Source organism: Spinacia oleracea, chromosome 3, assembly GCF_020520425.1.
Source record: "Spinacia oleracea cultivar Varoflay chromosome 3, BTI_SOV_V1, whole genome shotgun sequence".
Classification (NCBI taxonomy): domain Eukaryota; kingdom Viridiplantae; phylum Streptophyta; class Magnoliopsida; order Caryophyllales; family Amaranthaceae; genus Spinacia; species Spinacia oleracea.
The window spans coordinates 60817161-60842315 of NC_079489.1; the positions used below are offsets into that span (position 1 = coordinate 60817161).

The 25155-nt window shown below is 34.4% G+C and overlaps 1 protein-coding gene across 1 annotated transcript; it reads right to left on the reverse strand.

Annotated features, from left to right (window-relative positions):
• Positions 1 to 498: 498 nt before the first annotated feature.
• LOC110797332 (uncharacterized) lies at positions 499 to 14325 on the reverse strand. Its single transcript, XM_022002435.2, has 3 exons — positions 14125 to 14325; positions 6729 to 7000; positions 499 to 788 (listed from the first exon to the last, which is right to left on the reverse strand). The coding sequence occupies exons 1-2, from the start codon at positions 14198 to 14200 to the stop codon at positions 6759 to 6761; spliced, it is 318 nt and encodes a 105-aa protein (XP_021858127.1). The 5' UTR covers positions 14201 to 14325; the 3' UTR covers positions 499 to 788; positions 6729 to 6758.
• Positions 14326 to 25155: the final 10830 nt, after the last annotated feature.

Sequence of the window (25155 nt, forward strand, 5' to 3'; positions counted from 1 at the left end):
TTAAATTTGATTAAATTTTGGATTTTTTCCTTTAAATTAATTAATTGATAATTGAAATATGGAATTACCTAATTTATGCTCGGAAAAATTACAAATTGTAGGACTAAAGTTCATGTGGGGCAAAGAGATGGCTCAAGGCCATCCTTGATGATCGCAACTAGGTTTTCTTGAACACGTGTGATGAGGGGCAAAGCCTCGTGCCTGTGCGATAACGCGGATGGCTCGCGCATAGGCGCGTGCGGGCTAGCTAGGGAGCATGTGGTTGCGGTACGTGCGAGCAATGGTCTGAAGGGAGCGATTTATCGTCCAATGAGCGAGTGGGCGAGCAAAGACGAGTGAGCAAGCGAATGACAGTGAGTATTCACAGCAAATCTAGAATAATGTTTTGCCAGTGACCCTATGCGCTCCAAGCAACATTAGGCGAAACCTTGTTGGAATTGTGCATGCAATCATGCATGTCCCATTCTTTAGGAATTGGTATTTCAGATGTCATCAGAATGATAACGAAAATTCAACTAACTTGCATGAATTTTACTTCTTACATGAGTTTATCATGTCCAAAGATCTTTACAAAATTGTGAACCAAAAGCATTTACATGACGCTTCTATTATGTATAGTAGCCAAAGTAATCAGTTGGCTTATAATTATAGGTTCAATTCTGCTCACAAATACAACAATTTACGAGGAAACGGAGAAGCACTTGGAAGACAGCACCAACGATCACGAAAAAGCATATCCTTATCCTAAAAGGAACTATTGTTTAGATTCAAAAGCCAAAAGCATACACCTGCAGCCACATAACATAATTATCAGAACCAGTAAACAGTCAAACAATGGTCTCAGAAATAACAAACTATTATTCCTTACAAAGAGAATACTGGACAACATTTCAAAATATTAAATAACGATTAAGGAACAGCAAACTGCAGTATGGTCAAAACAAAGCATAAAGAGACATGATTGTTCGCTTAATCTTTGACGAACAAAAAGAGAAATCCATAAAGCTTTTAGGGTTTCTTCTTCATCCCTTTCTCCTTACTTCCTTGTGTTGGTTATACACTAATTATACAACATTATGAGATTTTAATAACTGATTTCATAGGTAGTGATAATGATTTACTTTTACTAATGGAACTTTGTACTAAAAATACATTGGAAAGAAAGTGAAAAGTTTAGATTAAGAAATACATTGGTAACAAAACGACCTTGTTACTTCAAAAAACATAGAATGAAAAATAATGTATTTTATTTCTCCCCTTGTCCCTCACTTCCTCATACACCATAAGCTAATCCATACCCTTCGCCCTCCCTTCCAAGGTCATAACCACCACCATTTTTCTTATCCTACCTCACTCCATTTCATTAATTCAACTTCAAACCCATATTTCCATACCATAAGACTATCAAATCCGCAAATCAAATACCATCAATAAAATCGAGCTCTATTAATCCACTTGAGATGCTGTTAACTCCACTATAGTTGATATGCTGTTAACTCCACTATAGTTTAGATGCTGCAAGGGAAGATCGTGTTATGCAATCATTTCTGATTCCAAGCTGCAATTGCTTGACTTGTTCTTGGACTACCTCGTCTAAGGATGCCCTCTTGGTTCATTCTGATGGTGGTCAACATAGTACGGAAGTGTTACATTACTATATTATATGCTACATTACCTACATTATGTGATATAATTATATTGTTTGATTAAATTATACTGTATTATATTATAGGAGACAATGAAGCAACAGAGGATGTGTTATTTATACATGGGTTTATATCATCATTTATCTTTTGAACAGAAACTGTCTTCCCAAATTTCACAGCAGCAACGAAGTCTAAGTACCCGCTTTACACGGTGGATTTGCTGAATTTGAGAGGAATCCGAAGCTGACCTGATTCATACACCCTAAGAGAGCAAATAGAGATGATTGAGTGTTCTGTGTTGGAAATCCATAGTCAACTCTTTCCACAAATCTCATCATTTATGAAAACTAATCCTCCCAGTTCCATCACTGAAGACAAAACCTACACCAGTGATAACACCGACACTGACAGGGAAGGCCTCTGTTGATTTTGTACGAACAAAATACGAGTCCAAAAGCAGGTAGGCGAGGAATCACTCTGGAACCTATTTCTTAGAGCCTTCAACTTCGCCGAGCAGACTAGCATCATTTTCCACTACGCATTGATCGAACAAAGAAGACGACTATAAGATAGCATTCGGTTTTCGTGGCGTATTACCCCTCTCGTTAGAAGCTAAAAGAGCTTCATTTATCAGCATCACAGTTGTAATAAAAAACTTGATTACTCCCTCCGTCTCAATTTACATCACGCCTTCCTTTTACATCCGACCCAATTCCCAATTTAATTGTCGCACTTTGTTTTATAGCGTGAAACCTACTTATAATCTCCTACTAAAATATACTACCTCTCGAAACCAAAGAGAACCCAAAATTGAGACCAGTAGATGAGTACTTTTACATGTGGGAGGAGTAAGATAGAGAGTAAGAGGATTACTTCATCAAATATGATTGGGTCCCACAAGTGGGTTGGGAGATGATAAAATATATATAAAAGATTGACATAAATGGAATAAAGTAAAATTGAGTATAACTTAGAAAAACACCTCAAAACGGAAAGTGAGTATAACTTAGGAAAACGGAGGGAGTAATAGGTATGTAAACAATAACTTATCGCATAAAACTACGTGAAATGTAATCATCAAAAAATCAACTACGCGAGATGTTTGGTGCGACAACTAAATGGAACGGAGGGAGTAGTATAAATTCCCAATTTTACATCAATTAACACCAAAACAAAGAGCGGATATTATCTTCAAATTGAATACGAAAAAATGGACAATGAGGGAGAAAAGGGGGTGGGTTGTTGGAGGGTTTTTGGTTGATGGGGTGGGGATGTGTCTAGGTTGGTGGTGGTGGTTTTGTGGTGGGTGGGCAGTGGGGAGGTGGTGGCCTGGTGGGAAGTGGGGTGGAGGGAACAGGAGGGACAAGCATGAGGTTTGGTGTCATAAGACCTTTGAACAATAATTTTAGAAACGAAAAATATTGATGAGAACTAATGAAAATATGTCACATGGTCTATTTAACCGGACTAGCAGGTAAGTTCAGGTGCACCGTTGGAAGAAAATACGCATGATAGTTGGGAATGTCCTAAGTTATTTAAAAGTTTAGACCTCTTAGAGAAGGTCACCATTAGTTGGGGCTTTTGTTGCTAATATTTCCTAATATAAAACCAAGTAAAAATTGCTTCTCTCCCCTCCTTTTCCCTTCCTTCCCATCACAAGAAATTAATTCAAAAAAAAAAAAAAGCATTGAACAAATGTTTTGTAATTTGTATAAAGGTATAAACATCACTTTGATTATAAATTCCCTTTTTAAACACATCAATAAAGGTTTCTTACATAAATTAAATACACGCCTTCTTGAAGCCTTTTCATACCTATCAACCCAATGCATATCGATGATGTCCTTCTTTCTCTCAATTTTTTTTTTTGCACACTTACAATCCACAACACACAGGTTGCCCAGAAATCTATCCAGGTTTCGATCATTCAATCCACAATGGTTACATGTAAACGCTTCCAACACCACAAGAACTTTTCACCAAAACAGCCATTCTGAATGGAAATAAATTTTATTTTCCATAATAAAAAAGTCCAAACATATTAAGTGAACCGGGCCTAAAAATGCCAGAATAAAACTAAGCAACAGAAGATAAACCAAACTGTGTTATTATCATTTTTCTTCCTTGCCTTCTCTCTAGAGTATTCTTACTCCAGCAATTCAGAGAGAAATTCAGTCCAATTGGCTGTATGAATACGAAATTCATCTCTTGGATCCAGTCTGCAATTTTCAAATTTTAGCTTCATTGTTCCATGTATAATTACGAAGGTTTGAATTACTTCACACTTTCCTACTTCCCTTCTCTTAAAAAGTGATGTGATAAGAAAACATCAGAACAAGCTTGATATGCAATAGGTAAATAATTATTTGAACATAAAAGCGGCTTGTCCAAATTAAATTCAGTTTCACAGACAAAAACGATGCACTAAGTTACTAGAGAGAGAATAGTGGAGAGGAACACATGAAATATAAAAATAACAAAGAATTCCCTTGTTTCTTCAACAATTTTGCACTATCACCAGAAAGTAATTTTCCTTCCTTTCTTCTTCGTAACTATGGTGCGGCTCATAAAACATATACCATGCATCATTACGCTGACATTTTGCAGAAATATCGTTTCAAATTACTACTATGAGAGATAAGGTTCCCGGAAAAAGAAGAAAATGTTAAGGTGGATAAAATGGAGGACTGAGAGACAAGGTTACAGAACATAAAATATCCGTCTTTTTTCATAGCTCTGTAATTTTATGAAAGAGTTATGAACAACTTTAAAGGGCATGTATAAAATAGTTTATGAGGATACTATCGAAGCTGATACAAGTTAATCAAAAGCCGAGGATAAGGTCCTTACTCTATAAACAGAAAATCGATGTGCGCAGTCCAAACTTTTTAAAACCTCTAGCTAAACCCCCAGGCAGGAAAACCATTTACCAAAATTTAAGGCATATAAAAAATCAATCTCCTAGAACTAACCCCAGGCCCCCCTTTGCATAAACCTCTACAAACCATCAGTCATAGTTCTAGACACCATTTGCGTCAGTGCTCTTCTATTCTTCAAATTTTATGACTCATAAGGCAAATATATATACATATACTTCCTTCTTTCCACAAATATCGTACCATTTTGACTTTTAGACTATTCAACGTTATTTCTTTGACCATCTTTTGTAATATATACGTAAGTAATGATGTATCATGTAGGATCTTGTTAGACTTGTATCAATATATACTTTCTAAATATCAATTTGTTTAATTTTTACTTATGCATAATTCGAGAGATGGAGAGTCCAAGTCATGTGTTAGGGAGCGTAAAGTCAACATGTTGTAATATTTAAGGAATGGAGGAAGTATATTCGACATCAGTAACTTATTCATTAAACAATTATCCGTTTCAAAATAGATGCATCATTGACTTTTAACGTTATTTATGTACTAAATTTGACCATTGATATTTTTAATTACATATTAATAAAAATTAGATAATTTGAAAATATGAAAATATATATTGAGATTAACCCATTACAATTATAAAATACAAAATTTGACTTTCATATTAGTAATAAATGTGGTAAAAGCAAGTAAATGAATAGTGTGAAAAATCAATATGATGCATCTATTAAGAAACAGAGAAAGTATTTAATAACCGTAAAAAAAATCTATTTCACAATTGGCCTTTGTACTCTTAATTTTTGTTCAATAGTTAACCATGGTTCTCTGAAAATAGTTTGGCAACAAAAAATCTGAACTTTAGACCAACCACATCTACAATAACCATAACTGGTATCAATCTTCTTGAACATTAAGCAACAGAATCTCAAAAATCGAACTATTCGTCGACAACACACCAAAAACTTCCACCCAACTGGCCACCAATTTCCCACTGCAAACAGCTCAAGCAAAAGGAGTATCGAGATTTTGTTAATTGCCTATTGCTTAATCTACTGCGGTTTTCTTTAACCCAAGACAATATGCTCTTTGGCTCTTATCATTCCCACAATTACATCTGCCAGATTCTCCCAAGGTTTGAATACTTTCAAGAGTTTCAACCACAACTATTGTTTTTACTTCATTTCTAGTGTTTGTTGGAATAAAGTATGTCCAAAACACCAAATTTAAAAAGGGAGGCCATTCCTACGTGCATTTTCTCTACTTATCAATTAGGTTGTCGAACTCATCTGCAAAGGAAAATGGAGAAAGGGAGGAGGGTGGGATGCTTAGAGAATGAGATGATAATTAGAATTCAGAGTGATACTGAGAAGGTGGAAGTAATTTAGCCATTTAGGGGTGTTAGTGTAATTTGATGAAAGAAATTTATGAAGAAAGCCTTACTAATTCGACACTACATAATAGATAAAAACATAAGGCTATTTCATAAGGTACTAATTTTTTTGGCTACCGAGTATAAAATACAAAACAAGGGTTACCAATGAGAATTCCCTACAAAAATAAAAATAAAATATAGTACAAAATAAAGGAAGTGATGACGCCATGCTTATCCCGTAACCGAAACATTGAACTAATACACTGAAAGCTCTATGTTTTTCGACTATGATATAATTAAGTACCCAAAAGTGCACATCTTCTAGTACTTTTCAGTTTTACTATGTTATTGACTTCTTGGGTTGTTAGTTAGATGAATTTAGAGTCATTTCTTATACTTTCGTCATTCAATGATCCTAATCCATTATTTTTATAATTAAGTAGGTGATCTGGAGACTTGTAGCTGAAACTATTTTTGAACAGTGTTGAAACTAGAGTTTAAAAATCTCTATCACTTTCTTATATTCCTCACATACAAAAACCTAGCCTTCTTTGTTAGCAGTAGAGCATTGAAATCACAAAAGTCAAGTGTCTTAAACATTTCACGAAGATACCATACCAATATAGCAACAAAACAGGAATTTAACATAATGCATATATTTCAATATTCAAACTAGAGAATGACTCAGTATATTTCACCTTTTCAATAAGTAATCCACTCAAAATGAAGTTTTATAGACACCAGGAGAAGAAAGTTAACACATAAAACTCATGTCATTGTTAAACAATAGCAAAGGACATGAGATGCAAACTTAGAACACACCTTGGACTCCCCGAGTGATAGAATGCGAACTCAATCTCTGAGACCCAGTTCCACCTCGAGCTCATCATCCTCTTCGAACAACTTTAGAAGGCGGGCATATTGTTCTTCTCGTTTCTTTTTTTGCCATAGCTTGAAGAGGAAAAAAGAAAACAGCACTACAGTTGCAACAGCAATGCATATGATAGCAACCTTGGTCCCAGTACCACCGCTGTGAGTTTTCTTTGAACCCTCTGTGCTGTCATTTTTGGCATTTGGCGGGTTGTCTGAAAAACCTGACAGAAAGGAAGAAGCATAATAATAAAGTAAAGGAACCCAAAAGGGAAATGCATGACTACCCAAAAGAGACACTCAAGGCTGGGCAAAGAAGTAAAGAAACAAGTACACATGATTATGCAGTCATGTGAGAAACTTGGACGGAACTAAAGGAAATGACATACTGAGTATATTTTGTGATGTTAAGCCAGTAAATAAGCAGTTAGATCACAGATATTCATGACTTCCAAGGTTGAAAGTGTTGACTGATTTTACCCTCTCACAATGCCAATAAAGGGAGGAGATCATCTTGAAAGTATGACAGTGATCAAATTTTCGGACGCGTCCAGAGAGAGAAATGCTATATAAAGAGGAGACCAAAGAGAGAGAAAGCGTAACGAAAATTGTGGAGTTAATTTTCTATCGCTTTGTTTGGCCACTCGAAAGTCTGGGATTCTAAACCCCATTCTATGATTTAATCGCATCGAATTACTATCAACTATCAAGTCTTACCCCAAATTCTCTTCTTTTTCCTTTTATCTATAAATTTGATTTTCCAGTCTATAACAGTGCCAGACCCTAGAATCAATCATCCTATAGCCAGTGCCTGAATTTTGCAACAAAAAGAAATTTTGCGCCATGGTGCTTTAAAAAAAAGACAATAAACAATCTGCTTCAATGATATTGCTTAAGATTATGCCAGAGGGAAAAAAATGGAACTTGTCTTGTGTATGCCAAGGATAGCTCATATTTGTAAAGTTGGAGGCTGGCTCAGTAACATACCTAAATATATAAAAAAATCTCTTACTATAAATGCCTAAAGCTTTTTTTTCAAAGGATGGGGACAGAATCTTTAGGAGTATGGTGGAAAGCTAGTAACTAGTCGTGCACTTCCATTTTAAGATACCAAAAAAGTTACTCTATATCTAATGCAGATGGTATCAGGTCAAACTACCTTCACTAGAACTTCACTTTTAAACTAACGTATTCAACATTTCAACCTTCAGTCCTTCACACATGATTCAATGTTGCAGGAAAGAATGTTGCTATGCCATGCCATGCTCACTCCCTCCCCCTTCTCCCTCTCTCTTCCTCCCTCTCCCTCTCCCTCTCCCTCTCTCTCCCTCCCCTCCCTCCCTCCATCTGCCCCTCACCCTCCATCTCCCTCCCCCACCCCCACCCCCACCCCCTCCCCTCACTCTCCCCCTCCCAATTGCACATGTGATAAGATTCCACGAATAGAAACATGAAAAATAGATACGGATGGAAAAAATTAAAGTTCCACTTGTGCCAAAAGAACATTTAATATGTACTTGAACTTCCATAATCCTAATGGATAAGAAAAGATTTGGTCAATGCCCATAACCGTAAGGGATATTTCATGGTGAGACCTAATGTCTCAACACCCCCACCCCCACCCATCCTGGGACTGTGAACGCAATGTTAATACAGGCAATAAAATACAAAGCACATTGAAGCCCAACGACATCTATTGATAAGAAAATAAGTAAAGTCAACCTTGCGAAAACGTAAACTGACAGCCAGGCAGCGGAATGAAAAATAGAGAGGGAAACCAACTGGACTTAGCTAAAGGATGGAGAAACTGACATAACCACTGTAATAACAGTAGATACAATTTACTTTTAGTTCATTTAAAAGAATAATCCTACGAATGTTCAAAATCTAGCAGCCTTGATTTAGTCAACAAAATACCAAGTTCAAGTCCTTTCACGTAATATTCTTGATTCAGCATGATCTTTGTTACCCGGACTTTTCAGTTTACCTAAATACCCGTGTCGGATCCTCGACACTCGGACATGGACATGGACACTTCGACACTTCATTTTCGACCAAAATCATGCAATTTTTTCACCAAACAGACGTGTCGGACACTTGGACACATACCCGTGTCCGATATGGGTATCTGAGTCCGAGTATAGAGCATGATAGTAGCTATAAAATGACTAATTAAACCTCAACAGGTTCTTATTTTCCAAAATTCACATTTGCGATGATATCAAAACAACTGCTAAGTGCTAACACTGTGATTGAGTGCCCAATTCACACAAATAACAAATTTAGATCATTTCCATATATTTCTATTTTGCTTCCCTACGCCAGAAATCTTATCAAGTACAAAGCAAGAAGTTCACAGAGTAAGTATGTGTACTTATAACAGAAGCGCAAGGCAAAAGGGTGGTTGTCTGAGGCCATATAAGATTGGATACTCGGACAAGGCTATCAAGGTTGTCCTAAAAGGTGCTAAGGCCTAGGAGCTAAACTAAGATGCCGTATTAAATTATGGGTATGCCTAAGTCTTAACTAGAAGGCAAGCATGTTATATTGTTATGTTCTTTTTCTTATTATAATTTTCTACCATGATGTGAGGTCTTTGGACGTCCAATTCGCAGCACAAAAGTGTAGAGACATGTTTCAAAAGGGGAAACTTACAATGTCATTAAACTTATTAAGACATGTTTCAACAACTTTTTGTATAGACAATTAGACTTCACTATAACATTAAGAATTATAAAGGTATATGCATCCGCATAAAGGAGTGTGACTATATACTCGGGTCTTTTCAAACGTTTGACTAACTTATTGCTTATATAAGGTATAACAACATAACAAATATAGAAGTTGTTTAGCGCCTTGGCAATTGGTATGTATAAGTATTTCCATGAGGCTTTGATGTCCTCTAAATCTCGGCTGGAAAAAGACAGCAAAGTTTCAATACATGCCTATTGACATTTCACTAAAAAGAGAATACAACCTTCAAGGCAAGCAGAGGGAGTGTATTTTAGCTGCCAGAACCCCAAATTGACAACATTAAAAGCTTTCTTCCGTCTTTGATTATATTAAGAAGACCACACCCGTAAAAATAAAAAATAAAAATAAAAAATAATAATAATAATAATGTTTGGCACACCTAAGAACATAGAATTAATTCACTTATATGTCCGTACCTTATCATACTCCTCATAACAGCAGTCGTTGAAACTGAAATCTTGAATTACCAGTGAACTAACTAAAAGTATCTCCGTTTTTCACTTGATATGGTAAGTTTGGGTGTGTAGAGGGGATGTGAAGAGGAACCCCCCCCCCCCCCCCCTTTTCTAGTGTGCTACGATGGCACCTTGAATCTAGAATTCCAGTGGGGAGTTTATCACTTTTACACGAAATTAACCTGGTTGTTGTAGAGCACATAATTGAAAAGGATAACTTAAAAATTTTGTTGAAAACAACTTCTAACAGCCTAACACTGTGGGCAACCCTCCTGTGGTCAACTCTCAGGCAAATATACTTATGTCCTGTTTGGAAACTAGAATTTCAAATGAGGTTTTGGATTTGGAATTTCACTTGTTGGAAGATACATGGAATTTGAATTTAGATTTGGCCCAAATCCAAGCCAATAATGAAATAAAAATAAGTCTAATAAATTTCAATTTTCAAGTCAAATGACATCATTTTAATTCCCTGCTCATCCTCAACTCTTATCTCTCTCCTCCCCTCCGCCGCCTCAGCCACTTGTTCGCGCCACTCTGACTCCTCTTTTGTAATGAATATTCTACTTCAGCCACCTGAAAACATGCATCATGGATATGGTTGGTACTAAAAGCAACGAAGTAGGCAGCACCTTGATGTAGGGGACAGCGGAATCTTCAATCGGCGAAGAGACTTCATCGCCTGTCCATCACCCGCAGATGATGCATTATTGATTGTGCAAGCAATTGGTGTGAATCCCCTTGAACATCCTCATCTTCCTGCTACTGCTGCTCTTCTACTACTGGTGAAGATTTTGGAGTTGATCGAGTTTTTCAGATGGACAAGTCATCAGTTATAAAAAGCGCGCTTAAGCACACATAAAGCGAGGGGAGACACAGCTGGGAACGCTCCAGGAAGTAATAGTGTGGCGATGTACAGGGTGCGCGCGCATTTGTGGAGGCGCAAAGCGATAGAAGCGCACGCTTTGTTGTTGGAAGAAAGTCCAGCAGTTTTGAATTAATAAACGAGCATGTGATACTCATGTGGCCCATTTTCAATTGCTTTTTGCTTTGTTAAATTGGAAAAATAGTAAGTTTTAGGATAGAGAAAACGTAACAGTGAATTTGGGGGTATTGGAGAGACCCTAACTGCGATTTAGGGAGCCGTCCAACCACCTTGTTGCTGCCGAGAATTTCTCCACCGTCTCGCCGGGAAATCCCACTTCTTTAGATAAGTTTAATTGTTTTTCTATCTTCTTTTTCGATTTCTCTTTTTTTCCCTCTTTTTTATGATTTTTCATTCTTTTTCCCATCCTTTTTCCGACTTCTCATCTTCTCTATTCTTCTTTTTAAAATTCCATCGTCTCTCATCATCTTTCCACTTCTCATTTTCTCAGGCTTTTTTTTAATATTCTATTATGTTTACTCTGCTTCTTTTTTCTTTTAGTTTGTGTGTTTCTTTAGGTTATACGAAGTACATAATGTATGGGTTTTAGACTTTTAGGATAATTTGTACTCCGCTTTTTTTTATTATTTTGTTTTTTACTCTTTTTTTTTTTGTTTTTTTTTTTTTTTGTTTTTTTATTGGAAAATTTGCCAAAATGCCCAAAACAGACCTTTTATAGCTCAACATTTGCAAGAAAGAACCTTATAAAATTTTCTGGTAAGGTCAGACCTTAAACTAAAATTTCTTTGTGAGGGACAACCTTTTCTCACTTTCCGGCATTGACTTCAATTTTCCGGCCTTTGGCCATCACATGCAGGGCACGTGCCACTTACTTTTGGCTAGTTTCGCCATTTTCCCTCCAAAATCTCATGTACAAACAGAAAAACAAAAAAAAAAGTCGAAAATAAAATAATTTGGATGAAGAATTATTTTTTTTGGATGAAGAACTTTTGTTTTCGATATTCTAGGTTCGGGGGGAGAAACCCTGAGGGGAAAAAATTTCAATATTTTTTGTTTTTACTATTTATATGTAGGAATTGGAGGAAAAATGGTGAAAATAGCCAAAGTAAGTGGCTCGTGCCCTGCCAGAAAATTTCTCGCTGGAAAATTAAAGTCAATGCCGAAAAAAGGGAACAGATGGTCTCTCGCAAAGAAATTTTAGTTTAAGGTTTGACTTTGCCAGAAAATTTTGATAAGGTCCTTTCTCGCAATTATTGATATATAAAAGATTTGTTTTGACAAATTTTCCTTTTTTATTCTGTTATTTTTTTAATTGGTACTGCGTTTTTCTTTTCTCTGTTTTTATTTACTTTGTTTTAGTTCTGCCTTTTCGTTTTCTAACTTCTGCCTTTTAATATTAGGATGGCTACCAATGAGGGGGGTTGTCAAGTACAAATTCCTTAGATACCGTGGATCCGGCCAGAAAGTTTGGTAAACTGGAACCTACTAATAAGACCAATTGGCAATGTAAATTTTGTGGTAAAGTAACAAAAGGAGGGGCTACGAATGAAGAAACATTTGGCAGGAGATTTTAGAAATGTGGCTAAATGTCCTTATCCCGAGCATGTGAGGAAGGACGTGAAATCTTTTATGATCAAGAAAGCACAAGCTATAATTGATAGTCAAATGATGTCAATGGTTAACCAATTTGATGCAGATGATGATGATGAGGAAGAACAAGATTGTGAAATGTGAACTCCAAAAGTAGCCAAACACTTAGTAAAAAAAACCAAAAGTTAAGGGTCCCATGGATTTTTTGTCACTTCTCCTTCCGAAAATGTCTTGAAAGGTAGAAATGATAGAAAAGGTATCTTAAGTGCTTGTGATAAGAAATTGAGAGACAAGACATGTAAAGATGTTGCAAAGTGGTTTTTGATGTGGGAAATGTCTTTCATGCGGCTACTTATTATAGTTTCAAAGTCATGCTTGATTCAGTTGCTCAATATGACATGGGATTCAATCCCCCAAGCATGCATGAGCTAAGAGTTTCTCTCCCTAAGAGTGAAGTAGAGGAGATTGATAAAATAAAGGAAGAGCACAAGAAAGAGTGAGCAACAAAAGGTTGTTCAATTATGTAGATGGCGTGATTTGATTGCCTCAAAAGATATCGTGAACTTTCTTGTCAATTCTCTTAAGGGCTCTTTCTTCATAAACTCTATGGATGTTTCCGATATTGTAAGAGATGCGGATTTGTTGTTTCATATACTTGATGACATGGTAGAGGAAGTTAGAGAACAAAATGTAATCCAAGAGGTGGCAGACAATGCATCCATTTATGTCAAGGCTGGTAAGAAATACAGATCTCCTTACATGTTATGTTACATTTTATTTCTTTTTATTTGAAACTAATTAACTAAATGTCTTTTCTTTTGTTATAAATTTGTAGGAAGATTGTTGGGGCATGGAGGCTAAAAGACAAATCTAAAACATCTATCTTTATTGGACTCCTTGTGCCGCACATTGTTTGGACTTGATGTTGGAACTTGGAAGATATCTGGAAAATTCGTAAGGTCAAGGTGCTTTGAAGAAATGCATCTTCGTGAATGGTTATATATATAACCATATATCTTTTGTGAACTTGATGAGGAAACTCACAAATCAAAAGAACAACTAGGAATTGAATATCAGTATTTGAAATTCCAGATTGAAATGAGTCATTTGAAATCAAATGATTGTATCAATGAGAAAAATGTATATATACAATACGAAAAATATTTTTATTCTTCTCAAGAACAACCAAAAAGAAAACACCCATAGTCTTCAATGACAAACAAACCACCTCAAACAGAACACAAACCCAGCTAATACTTTCAGACTGTTTCGAAGTGACTTAGACTTTGGCAACAATAAAACTGGACTATCAGGAGCTAATTCAAGCAACAAAATCATCAGAAATTTAACATAGACAAAGGGCAAAAACTTATCAAAAATGAAAAAACGACGCCAATCTACCACCTTTTCGGCAAGATCCCCAAATTATGAACACAGCACGCAAAATCTCAACATGTTGTTTTCCTCCTCTAACCCACGGCATTGCCCCAGAAATGATATCGAATTTAATCACAAACATCAAGAAATCCATAAAAGAAAAACTATAAATTTCAGCAAAATTAGGTTAACAAAAATCAAAACAATCAAACTGGAAAAGGGGAATTAGTTTCCTAAAGTACGGTTCAAATGAAAGAAATTGTTGAGAGAGATCTGCAGCACAAACCTGTAAAACAGTAAAGAAGGAATGAAGATAAGAAAACGAGAAGTCGAAGCGATCTTGCAATGGGAATTTCAGGCATGGCTTCCGTTCGATTGCTTTCCAAACAAGGATTTTCCCCTGTCTCTCTCTTTCTATTCAAGGGAAGGTTTGGAGTTTGGACGACGAAGAATGTTGAAAAAGAAAAATACAGAAAGTTAGTTGGACGATAAAGTATTGAACAGTAGTGAGTCAAAATTTATGGCGACAATTATCAAGTTGTTTTTCTAATTCACCTTAATTTCACCCTCAACTTTTTCATTTTTTTTTTTTTTTTTTTTTGGTAAATTTGTTAAAAAGGACCTTGTATAACGCAAATATGATAGTGTAGGGGTGTGCACGGTGCTCTTGGTGCACCGGTATCAAAACGACAGGCAATAAATATAAAACGCGGATTTCTTATTAAATCTGGAGAAGAAAAAAACATCTTTTGTTGAACAAAAGAACAAACGAACTTTTTTTGCTAAAAAGAAGAACAAGGAATTCTCTGTTCTATTCAGCTGTGTTTTATTATGTTCTTTTGTTTTCACTCCTTTTTGTGTGTATATATTCCTGTATTTTTCATAATTTTGAAATCAGAATTTGTGAAGAGGAGAGAGAAACTGTGATAAACTGTAAATTTGATTTTAGAGAGAGAAAGTAATTGAAAATTCTCAGATATTGGTTGATTTTTCTACTTCAATATTAAATTCTATTGATTCTTCTTCTTCAAATTTGAATTTCTCAGCTGATAATCAGATTTGTGAAGGTAATTTTCAATTTTTTTTAATTACAAATTACATATTTTGATGATTTTGATTTCGCAATTATCGTGTTTTTGATTATTTTGATCCTTTTGATTTCTCAATTACTTTGATTAATGTATTTAGATTATATATTTTGATGATTATGATTTCGCAATTTCGCAATTACTTCGCAATTATTTTGCAGTTCTTTTGGTACTGTTTTGAAATTCTTTATAATTGTTCGTTTCTCTATCTTAATATGTTCGTTTAGGCTTTGTTGTTGTTCTTTAATGTACTGGTAATGTTCTTTCTTTCTTTTATTAGTATTCATGCAGATTTTGAATGTTCTTTTCTTTAACTTTTGTTGTTCTTTCTCATATGTTGCTTCCCCCCCCCCCCCCCCCCCCCCCCTATAGTTTTCTGTTTTTTATTAATTTTGAGTTTCTTGTTCTTTTATTTATGGTTTATGTTCTTTTTAGGTTTTTCAACGTTTTTATTTTTTATTTTTCAAGTATTATTATCAATATTTGATTATCTTGTTCTATTTATCATGCATTTTTCTCATGATGTTCTATTTATAAAATTTTAAATGAGAACGAATATGTTCTTTTCATATTTGTACCCAAAAAATAAGTGCATCGTTCTGATTATGAACACTGCTTATATTTCTTCTTCTCCTTCCTCCTTTTTTTTATTTGTTTTATTTTTCATTTTCTATATATGTATATAATATTTCTCCTATTGAATTCAATCATTTCTCATTTTAGAAACACACTTTAGAGAGAAAAAGATGAGAGGTTTTATTTTCTCTCTACAAAAGGGAGATTTTATGAGAGAGAAAGTTCGAAATACATTTTTTCCTCCTTCTATCTCTAACATGTGATTTTAATTGAATTTCGTTTATCGAAAACTAGCTAATTAAGCAAAATACTAGTTTAATTTCGCTAGTTTTTGTATCTTTTTATCGATTCAAAGATATTGATGCTGCTGATGAATGTGCATCGGGTGATTAAGGTACACTTCCTTGTTCTTATTTCTATGTTCTTTTTAAATTCTAATGTTCTTTTTTATAACATATTATTTATGTGTCATCAGCATTGTTTGTTCTTTTATATCTTCACTAATTGTTGTTTTACATATTTACAGTGTTTTATTGAGTTATTTTTGATAAATAAAATAACGGAATTAAAACACATTTTTAATCTTAAAAATAAATTGTATTAGAAGTACAAGAACTACTTTAAAAAGAACATACATATAATTCTTTCTTTGAAAGATAATTTCCATCCTTCCAAGTATCGTCGTTTTATTAAAAGAACAAAAAGACTTTTTAAAAGAACATTAATCTTAAAAATAATGTTGTTCTTTTTTCCAGACTTTGTGGTTCTTTTTCATTTACATTCTTTAAATAAAATTGTTCTTTTGTTGTTCTTTTACATTTGTTTATTGTTCTTTTCTTTTACTTTTGTTGTTCTTTCTCATATGTTGCTTTTTTTCCCTATAGTTTTCTGTTTTTATTAATTTTGAGTTTTTTGTTCTTTTATTTTTAATGGTTATGTTCTTTTTAGGTTTTTTGACATTTTTTTTAAAAAAAAATCAAGTATTATTATCTTTTTCTATTTATCCTGCATTTTTCTCATGATGTTCTTTTTATAAAATTTTAAATGAGAACGAATATGTTCTTTTCATATTTGTACCTTTTATCTGATTTGTTAATATTAGTGTTTTACTTGATATGTTCTTTTCAGGTTTTTGTTAATGTTCTTTTCAGGTTTTTGTTAAATGTTCTTTTAATTTACGTTATTATGTTCTTTCCGATTTTTTTGTTTTTTTTTCTGTTGCACTTTTCACATGATGTTCTTTTTGAAAAATAGTTGTTCTTTTTATAATTTACCAGGAGAGAGAATATATTCTTTTCGTTTTTTACCTTTTCTTTGGTTTTTTAACATTAGTGTTCTTTTCAGGTTTTGGTTAGTGTTCTTTTCGTTTACTCTATCATGTTCTTTCTGATTTTTTTATTTTTTTTTTGTTTTTCTGTTGCATATTTCACATGATGTTCTTTTTGAAAAATAATTGTTCTTTTTATAGTTTATCAGAACAGAGAATATATTCTTTTTGTTTTTTACCTTTTCTTTGGTTTTTTAACATTAGTGTTCTTTTCAGGTTTTGGTTAATGTTCTTTTCATTTACTCTATCATGTTCTTTCTGTTTAGTTTATTATGTTCTTTTTCGTTTTTTTGCTTTTTTGCATTTTGCTTTAATATTTTTTGCGTTTTATATTAGTGTTCTTTTTGGATTTTTGTTAATGTTCTTTTAGTTTACTTGTTAATGTTCTTTTATGATTTATTTTCTCCGTTCTTTTTTTTTTTGCGGTTTTTATTTTTGTTGCGTTTTATTGTTATTTATGTGCGTTTTTGGACAGGTGCACCAAGAGCACCATCCACTGCACACCCCTGCACAATCTGAGCGTTGCTTTTATAACCCAGATTTTGCTAGAAAAGACCTTATATAATTTTTTTTTGTGGAAACACACCTTAATGTAATTTATTTATTTTTGTGAAAAAATACCTTAATGTAATTTTTTTTTGCGAAAGACGACCAAATGGAAGTTTCCGGCATTGACTGAGCTTTTATGGGCATTAACTTGCACGTGAAAAACACGTGTGGCTTTCTTTTGCTAACTACACCCAATTTTCCTCCAAAATTCTAAGCTTTAAAACCTAAAGTTCAAAAAAAATCGAAAAAAAAAATACATTAAGGTGTGATTTCACAAAAAAAAAAAAATTATATAAGGTCATTTCTCGCAAATTTTGGGTTATAAAATGTCATTTTTAACAAATTTGCCATTTTTTTATAATCAAATTAATTAATTGATCAACTCTACAACAATAATATTAGAAGATACAAAATTTTCTAAAATATATTCATATTATGTTAATTTTCATGCTACCATCCACGTAAGTAAGAGTTAGTATAAAGTTGTTTTTTTCCGATTCAACATTAAAAGCCAATTAAAATAGAGGTTTATTCCAAAACAAAACCGCCAACTGATCATTGTTAGTTATCAGTTTTTTTTTTTTTTTTGGTTTTATAAGTCATGTGATTTATATTGAATAATGAACTAAAAATTAATCATACTTGTAATAATCATGTTAATTTTGAAAACTGACAACAAAAAACTGAAAACTACTTTTTGTGGTTTTCATATTTTGGTTTTTAGTTTTGTAAAAAACAGAAAACTGGAAGCAAAAAACGATACCGAACGGGCCCGCCGAATTAGTGGTTATGTATTAAATGAAACCGTCATTTGAGTTGACGGTTTCATCTGCAGTACCTTTCAAAACTCTCCTGCCAAAACTCGTTCTTATTTAGAAGACCGGAAACTTTAACTCTTTGAAGTCAATGGGTTTGATTGCCCTATGATTGACACTCTGTCCAATTAAATAACCCATTTTTAGAGAAATTTCTAAACAATCCCCTTGACTAGAGAAATATGTAATCATGTGGCATTCTCGTAAGTATAATGAACTAATATACAATCTATTTGAAAGTTTTTTTTAAAAAATTAATATAAAAAGACATTGTATATTTAATATTCTAATTGTATATTTTGACAATCAATATCAATAACTAGTATTTAAAAAAGAAAACCAACATCATTTTAGGATACGTAAGCAATACCATTTTGAAGACACGTGGCTGACACATAATTAGGGATGTCGATGGGGCGGGGCGGATGCGGATGTAGGTCCCTCCATCCCCATCCCCACCTAAAATTTTCATCCCCATCCCCGCCCCATCACCCATGGCGGGTACAAAATTCATCCCCAGCCCCGCCCCAACGGGTGTAAGCTAAAATCCATCCCCGCCCCGCCATCCAACTGGGTATCCATCCCCGTCTTATCCCCGCTTCATACCCGCGCTAATACCCGCCTAATTTTTCTTATTTAGCAAATATTTGCTATATATACGGATTAGTGAAAGTTAACTATAGAAAAAAAAAAATACTAATGACTAAAGTAACCTATATAATCAAAAAATACTCGTCATAAAAAAATTCAAACAAAAAACATAAAAATCTCACCTAAACTTATATTATCACCTAAAGATGCAAATAAATCCAAACTCACCCCATCACCCATGGCGGGTATGAAGCGGGGCGAGTGGGGATGGGGCGGGGCGGGCGGGGATGGGGCGGGTTCAACACAAAATCCACAACCGCCCCATCACCCATGGCGGGTACGATTTTTATACCCATCCCCGCCCCATCACCCGCCAAACCTACCTCCATCCCCGCCTACTTGGGGCGGAAGCGGGGCGGGTCTCCCGCGAAACCCGTCCCACTGACATCCCTACACATAATCATCACCACTTAGAAGACACATGGCCAAGAATACATAATCAACTCTTCATTTCATCATTCCCTTTCCAATTTTAGTTTAACCGTTTAGAACAATTTAATTAGAGATTGATTAATACATTGGCGGTTATGGTGAATCAAGAATGAGAAACGTTTCAAATTGTTATAATTCTCGGGTTAATGAATTTGACTATTTACTAAACCTACATGTTTACAATTTTTTATAGACCGATATTCCCTGACTTATTTTGCTAAATTTCTTCATTCTAAAGAATTTTACTATTTTCCTATAGGTGGGTGGAAGTTAAAATTATGTTATAAACTTCTAATTCATGCCCACCCCATTGTTTTCTGGAAAAATATTTTTTCTAATGAGGTTGGTATTAGTTAATGCTATCATTATGTTCATTTTTTTAGCCCATTTAAATCAACTGTGCATCTACTTTGCATCTCGTTGCCTGACTTGCCTCAACCGTCATCATATTAAGTTCTTTTATAAACGACTTCAAAAATCGACAAACATGGATGCATTTTTATTTTGAAATTTGTATGACATCTACTACTACCACACCCCTAACTCTATAAGTATAATTTCGAGTTTTTAAAAAATGATTTAGTCTTTGATATTTTCTAGATTTTTGACATATCACGTTTGGTTAGCTTGATCATCAACTCTTAATTCTTAGGTCATTTTCCTTTTTGGTAGTTTTCTTGATTGTGATGCAAAGGATAGGGTGCAAAACCTCATGTATACTTGGCAGATGAAACATAGTTTTTAATCCAACAAACAACAATTAATGGTGAATTTCTTAGCATATTGAAGATTTGTGGATTTCTTTGGTTTAATCCAAAGAATACATATGCTTAACTTAGTTACTTCGTACTAGCATATTTCTCTTATTCTCATTTTTTTTAAAACTTGGATAAAAAGATATACTCCTAAACTAAGAATGTATTTGTGGTCTCGTGGGAGCTCATAATATATTCCATAAAAGTGATGCTTCCACCCAATATATCTTGAAATTTTAGCTTGTCTACGTACTATCAAAATTATTAGTGAAAGTTTTTAGTGATTTATACATTTATACCTTTATCATTTTGATATGTCAATTTACCATTCTGTTTTAATTGAGTTTCTAATATAGCCCGTGCGTAAAACGGGTCAAAAGCTAGTTTATTTACGAAAACATCACTTGATATGCTTTGCTCGATAATCATCGAGATTAACTGGGTGTAGCTCCCCGTTTTTTATGTTTCTCATAATGATTTGTAACTTGATACGGAGTACTACCATTGGCTCTCTTCAATGCTTTGCAACTTGAAAATTTACTTTTTTTTTTGATATGATTTTCTTTTTTCATTAGCATTTAATGGGTGTTTACTTTTGAAGTTCTTTTCTTGTATAATGTACACCGCCAGTTCAAATGCCATAAGTAAAAAGACAAACCGTTAAGTGAGATAGCAGTTTACCTATTTAAACCGTTATTTCAGTTGACAGTTTTGTGTTGACTGGTAAAAATAAAATAGATCGGGTTACTTCCTTATGTGGACTGTGGAATGAGAATTATGATAACATGAGGAATATTTTGAAAATTTTAGCATCTTCTAGCATTATTGTCGGAAATCGCTCTTGGACTTAACTTATCTGAAATTATTAAAACTTTAATCTAATATATATATATAGGGGAGGGATCCGGTGAGAACACCTCCTTATGTAAGAACACTTCTTATGGTGAGAACACTTTTACACTCTCTATGTTTTATATTTGTTCAACAATGTTCTAAATTTTCAAACTCATGTTCTAAATTTATTCAACCATGTTCTAAACTTATTTAACCATATTCTAAATTGATTCAGCCATGTTCTAAATTTATTCAAGCATATTTTAATTTTATTCAACCATGTTCTAAATTTTAACCTCATGTTCTAGATTAATTCAAGCATGTTCTAAAATTATTCAACCATGTTCTAAATTTTTAACCTCATGTTCTAGATTAATTCAAGCATGTTCTAAAATTATTCAAACATGTTCTAAATTTGTAAGCTCATGTTCTAAATTTATTCAAGCATGTTCTAAATTTATTCAAGCATGTTCTAAATTTTCAAATTAATGTTCTAAATTTATTCAATCATGTTCTAAACTTATTTAACCATATTCTAAATTGGTTCAGCCATGTTCTAAATTTATTCAAGCATGTTTTAATTTTATTCAACCATGTTCTAAATTTTTAACCTCATGTTCTAGATTAATTCAAGCATGTTCTAAAATTATTCAACCATGTTCTAAATTTTTAACCTCATGTTCTAGATTAATTCAAGCATGTTCTAAAATTATTCAACCATGTTCTAAATTTGTAAGCTCATGTTCTAAATATATTCAAGCATGTTCTAAATTTATTCAAGCATGTTCTAAATTTATTCAAGCATGTTCTAAATTTATTCAAGCATGTTCTAAATTTGTTCAACGATGTTCTAAATTTGTTCAACCATGTTCTAAATTTATTCAAAGATGTTCTAAATTTAGAACATGAAAACCACCTAGTCAACACATATACATATATACATGTTCTAAAATTTCAAGCTTATGTTTTAAATTTATTCAAACATGTTCTAACTCCATCCAACAGTGTTCTAAATTTATTCAAGCATGTTCTAAATTTATTCATACATGTTCTAAACTTATTCAAGCATTATTCAACAGTGTTCAAACTTCATTCAAGCTGCACTGAAATATTTTTACAGGAAAATTTGTTGAGCTGAAAATAACATCATAAAATTTATGGCATCGTGATTAACCATTCAATAAAAATCAACATGAAGTTTATTCAACTGTGTTTCAAAATTTATTCAAGCATGTTCTAAATTTATTCAAGCATGTTCTAACTTTATTCAAACATGTTCTAAATTTATTCAAGAATGTACAAACTTTATTCAAACGTGTTCAAATGTTATTCAAGCATGTTCTAAAATATATTCAAGCATGTTCTAAATTTATTAAAGTATGTTCTAATTTTTGCATTTTGCAAAATCCGAGTACATTTCGAACAATCAATTGAGAATGCCACCACCACCACCACATACCAGTTCAGCCACCACCACCACCATTGACCAGTTCAGCCACCACCACCACAATCAATTCGATTTTGCCGGATTTTTTGTTTGATTTTGCTACCTCCCTCGCTTCCAACTCCGTCGCTGCCGCCACCGCTGCTGGATTGGAAATGCTAGGAAGAACACCGACGATTTCGTATATCCAAACAACAACTTGAAACTGGCCAGAAACTGCATCAGCAACCTGAACCAGTCACACCTGCAACAACAGGACACAACTTACATCAGAACAACGCCTGAAGTAGCAGCTCAGACGCAGAAAAATCGATTTTAATTCAAAACGCCTGATTGTTCATCCATTTTGTGAATTGAGAAATCTATTTCAATTCAAAACTCGATGCTCGTAGATTGAGAAGTCGAATTTTCCGGATAATCGCATCAATTCGATTTCGTTTTTTCAATCAATTTCAATTCGGTAATCTATTTCAATCAATCCATTTCAATATATTTCAATCAATTCTCCGATTCAATCTATTTCAATCAATCAATTTCTTACCAGATAACCGTGAAGTCGCCGGATTGCTGCGATCGGCGAGCGGCGATTTGGAATTGATGCGAGCGGCGCGGCGAGTTGCGAACGGCGAATTGCAAGCGGCGAGTGGCGAGCTGTGGGCGGTGACCGGAGATCTACGATCGGCGGCGATTGAATTCAGCAATTTAATTGTTGCGACTGGCGGCGGCGAAAGGAGAACATCGGCGACGGAGAGAGGCAAGCAGTGGCGAGAGAAGAGAAGAATCGGCGACGAGAGGAGAGCAGCGCCGGAGGCTAGCGGCGGCGGCGGCGGCGATCAGCAAGTAAGATCGTCAGTGGTGTTCGAATAGGAGAGAGAAAGGAATTGAAGAGAGAGAAGGGTGCCCGAAATAATGAAAGAAAAAACGCGAAAAAATAATTAAATTGTTATGAAATGAGATGAAAACAGATAGTTTTGCAAGGAAGTTACAAGCAAATAACTATGGAAAGTTTTTCTACCGGGTTTGCTCTTTTGCATTCCCCTCTATTTAGAGTGCAAGTTTTACTATACTCTTAGGTACTATAGTCAAATATTGCAACACCTACATGCCTCCCCTATACATAGGTGAAAGAAATTCAAGAGAAGCATTAAATGAAGGAGTAGAATGTATTCAACTTTTGTGGGCATTCATACTTTGTTTCTCAACACTCCCCCTTGAATGTCCACTCTTCATTGGGATATTAGTTGCCTCATTAGAACCTTACTGGAATAAGAACCATAGTTCGGGAAGAAGAGTATAATTTCATGAGTTTATATGCCTTTGTATACTGCCTCATTAAAAACCTTGCCAGGAAAAACCCAATGGGATAAAAACCTGATCGAAGGGAAAAAGAGTGCAGTGCATATAATACTCCCCCTCAATTTAATATAGCTCACGAAGACGACACATTCCAATTTTATGTACCAACTGCTCAAACCTCTTTGAAGGAAGGGATTTGGTAAACAGATCAGCAAGATTGTCACACGATTGAATTTGTTGGACGTTTATCTTTCCTTCTTTCTGGAGATCGTGTGTGAAGAACAACTTTGGGGATATTTGTTTTGTTCGATCACCTTTGATGTATCCTTCAGTTACTTGTGCGATGCATGCAGTATTGTCTTCGTAGATGACAGTTGGATTTTCTGTTACCGAGTTCATTCCACATTCTTCTTGGATATTACTGATCATTGACCTGAGCCATACACATTCTCGCCCAGCTTCACAAAGAGTAATCAATTCTGCATGGTTTGATGATGTAGCAGTCAATGTTTGTTTTGTCGATTTCCAGGATATTGCAGTACCTCCATAAGTGAACAAATATCCGGTTTGTGACTTGGCCTTCTGTGGATCTGATAAGTATCCAGCATCTGCATATCCAACGAGAGTAGCCTCTTTTCTTGACTGATAGAGTAGACCAAGATCTGGTTTTCCTCGTAGATAACGGAATAAATGCCTTATTCCATTCCAATGTCTCTTTGTTGGCGAATTGCTATACCTGGCTAACAAGTTCACAGAAAAAGCAATATCAGGTCTAGTATTGTTAGCTAAATACATTAAAGCGCCAATTGCACTTAGATATGGTACTTCAGGACCAAGAATTTCTTCATTTTCTTCTCGAGGTCTGAATGGATCATCTTTCATATTCAAAGATCGAACGATCATAGGGGAATTCATTGGATGTGATTTGTCCATGTAAAAGCGTTTTAGTACCCTTTCTGTGTAATTTGATTGATGGACAAAAATTCCCTCTTTCAAGTGCTCAATTTGTAGTCCAAGACAAAATCTGGTTTTTCCAAGATTTTTCATCTCAAATTCTTTCATCAAGTATTTTGCAGTTTGTTCAAGTTCTCTTGGAGTTCCAATGATATTTAAATCATCCACATATACTGCAATGATAGCGAATCCTGACTGGGATCGCTTAATGAAAACGCAGGGACTGATTTGGTTGTTTTTGAATCCTTCTTTCACAAGGTATTCACTAAGACGATTATACCACATTCTTCCAGATTGTTTTAGCCCATAAAGTGACCTTTTCAGCTTTATGGAAAGCATTTCTTTAGGTTTTTGGTTTTCTGGTAATTTTAGTCCTTCAGGGACTTTCATATAAATGTCTGCGTCAAGTGACCCATATAAATATGCGGTCACAACGTCCATTAATCGCATTTGCAGTTCTTTCAAAACCGTCAAGCTTACCAGAAATCTTAGTGTAGTTGCATCAACTACTAGAGAATATGTCTCCTCATAATAAATCCCTGGTATTTGAGAGAAGCCTTGGGCAACTAGCCTTGCCTTGTATCTTGTAACCTTAT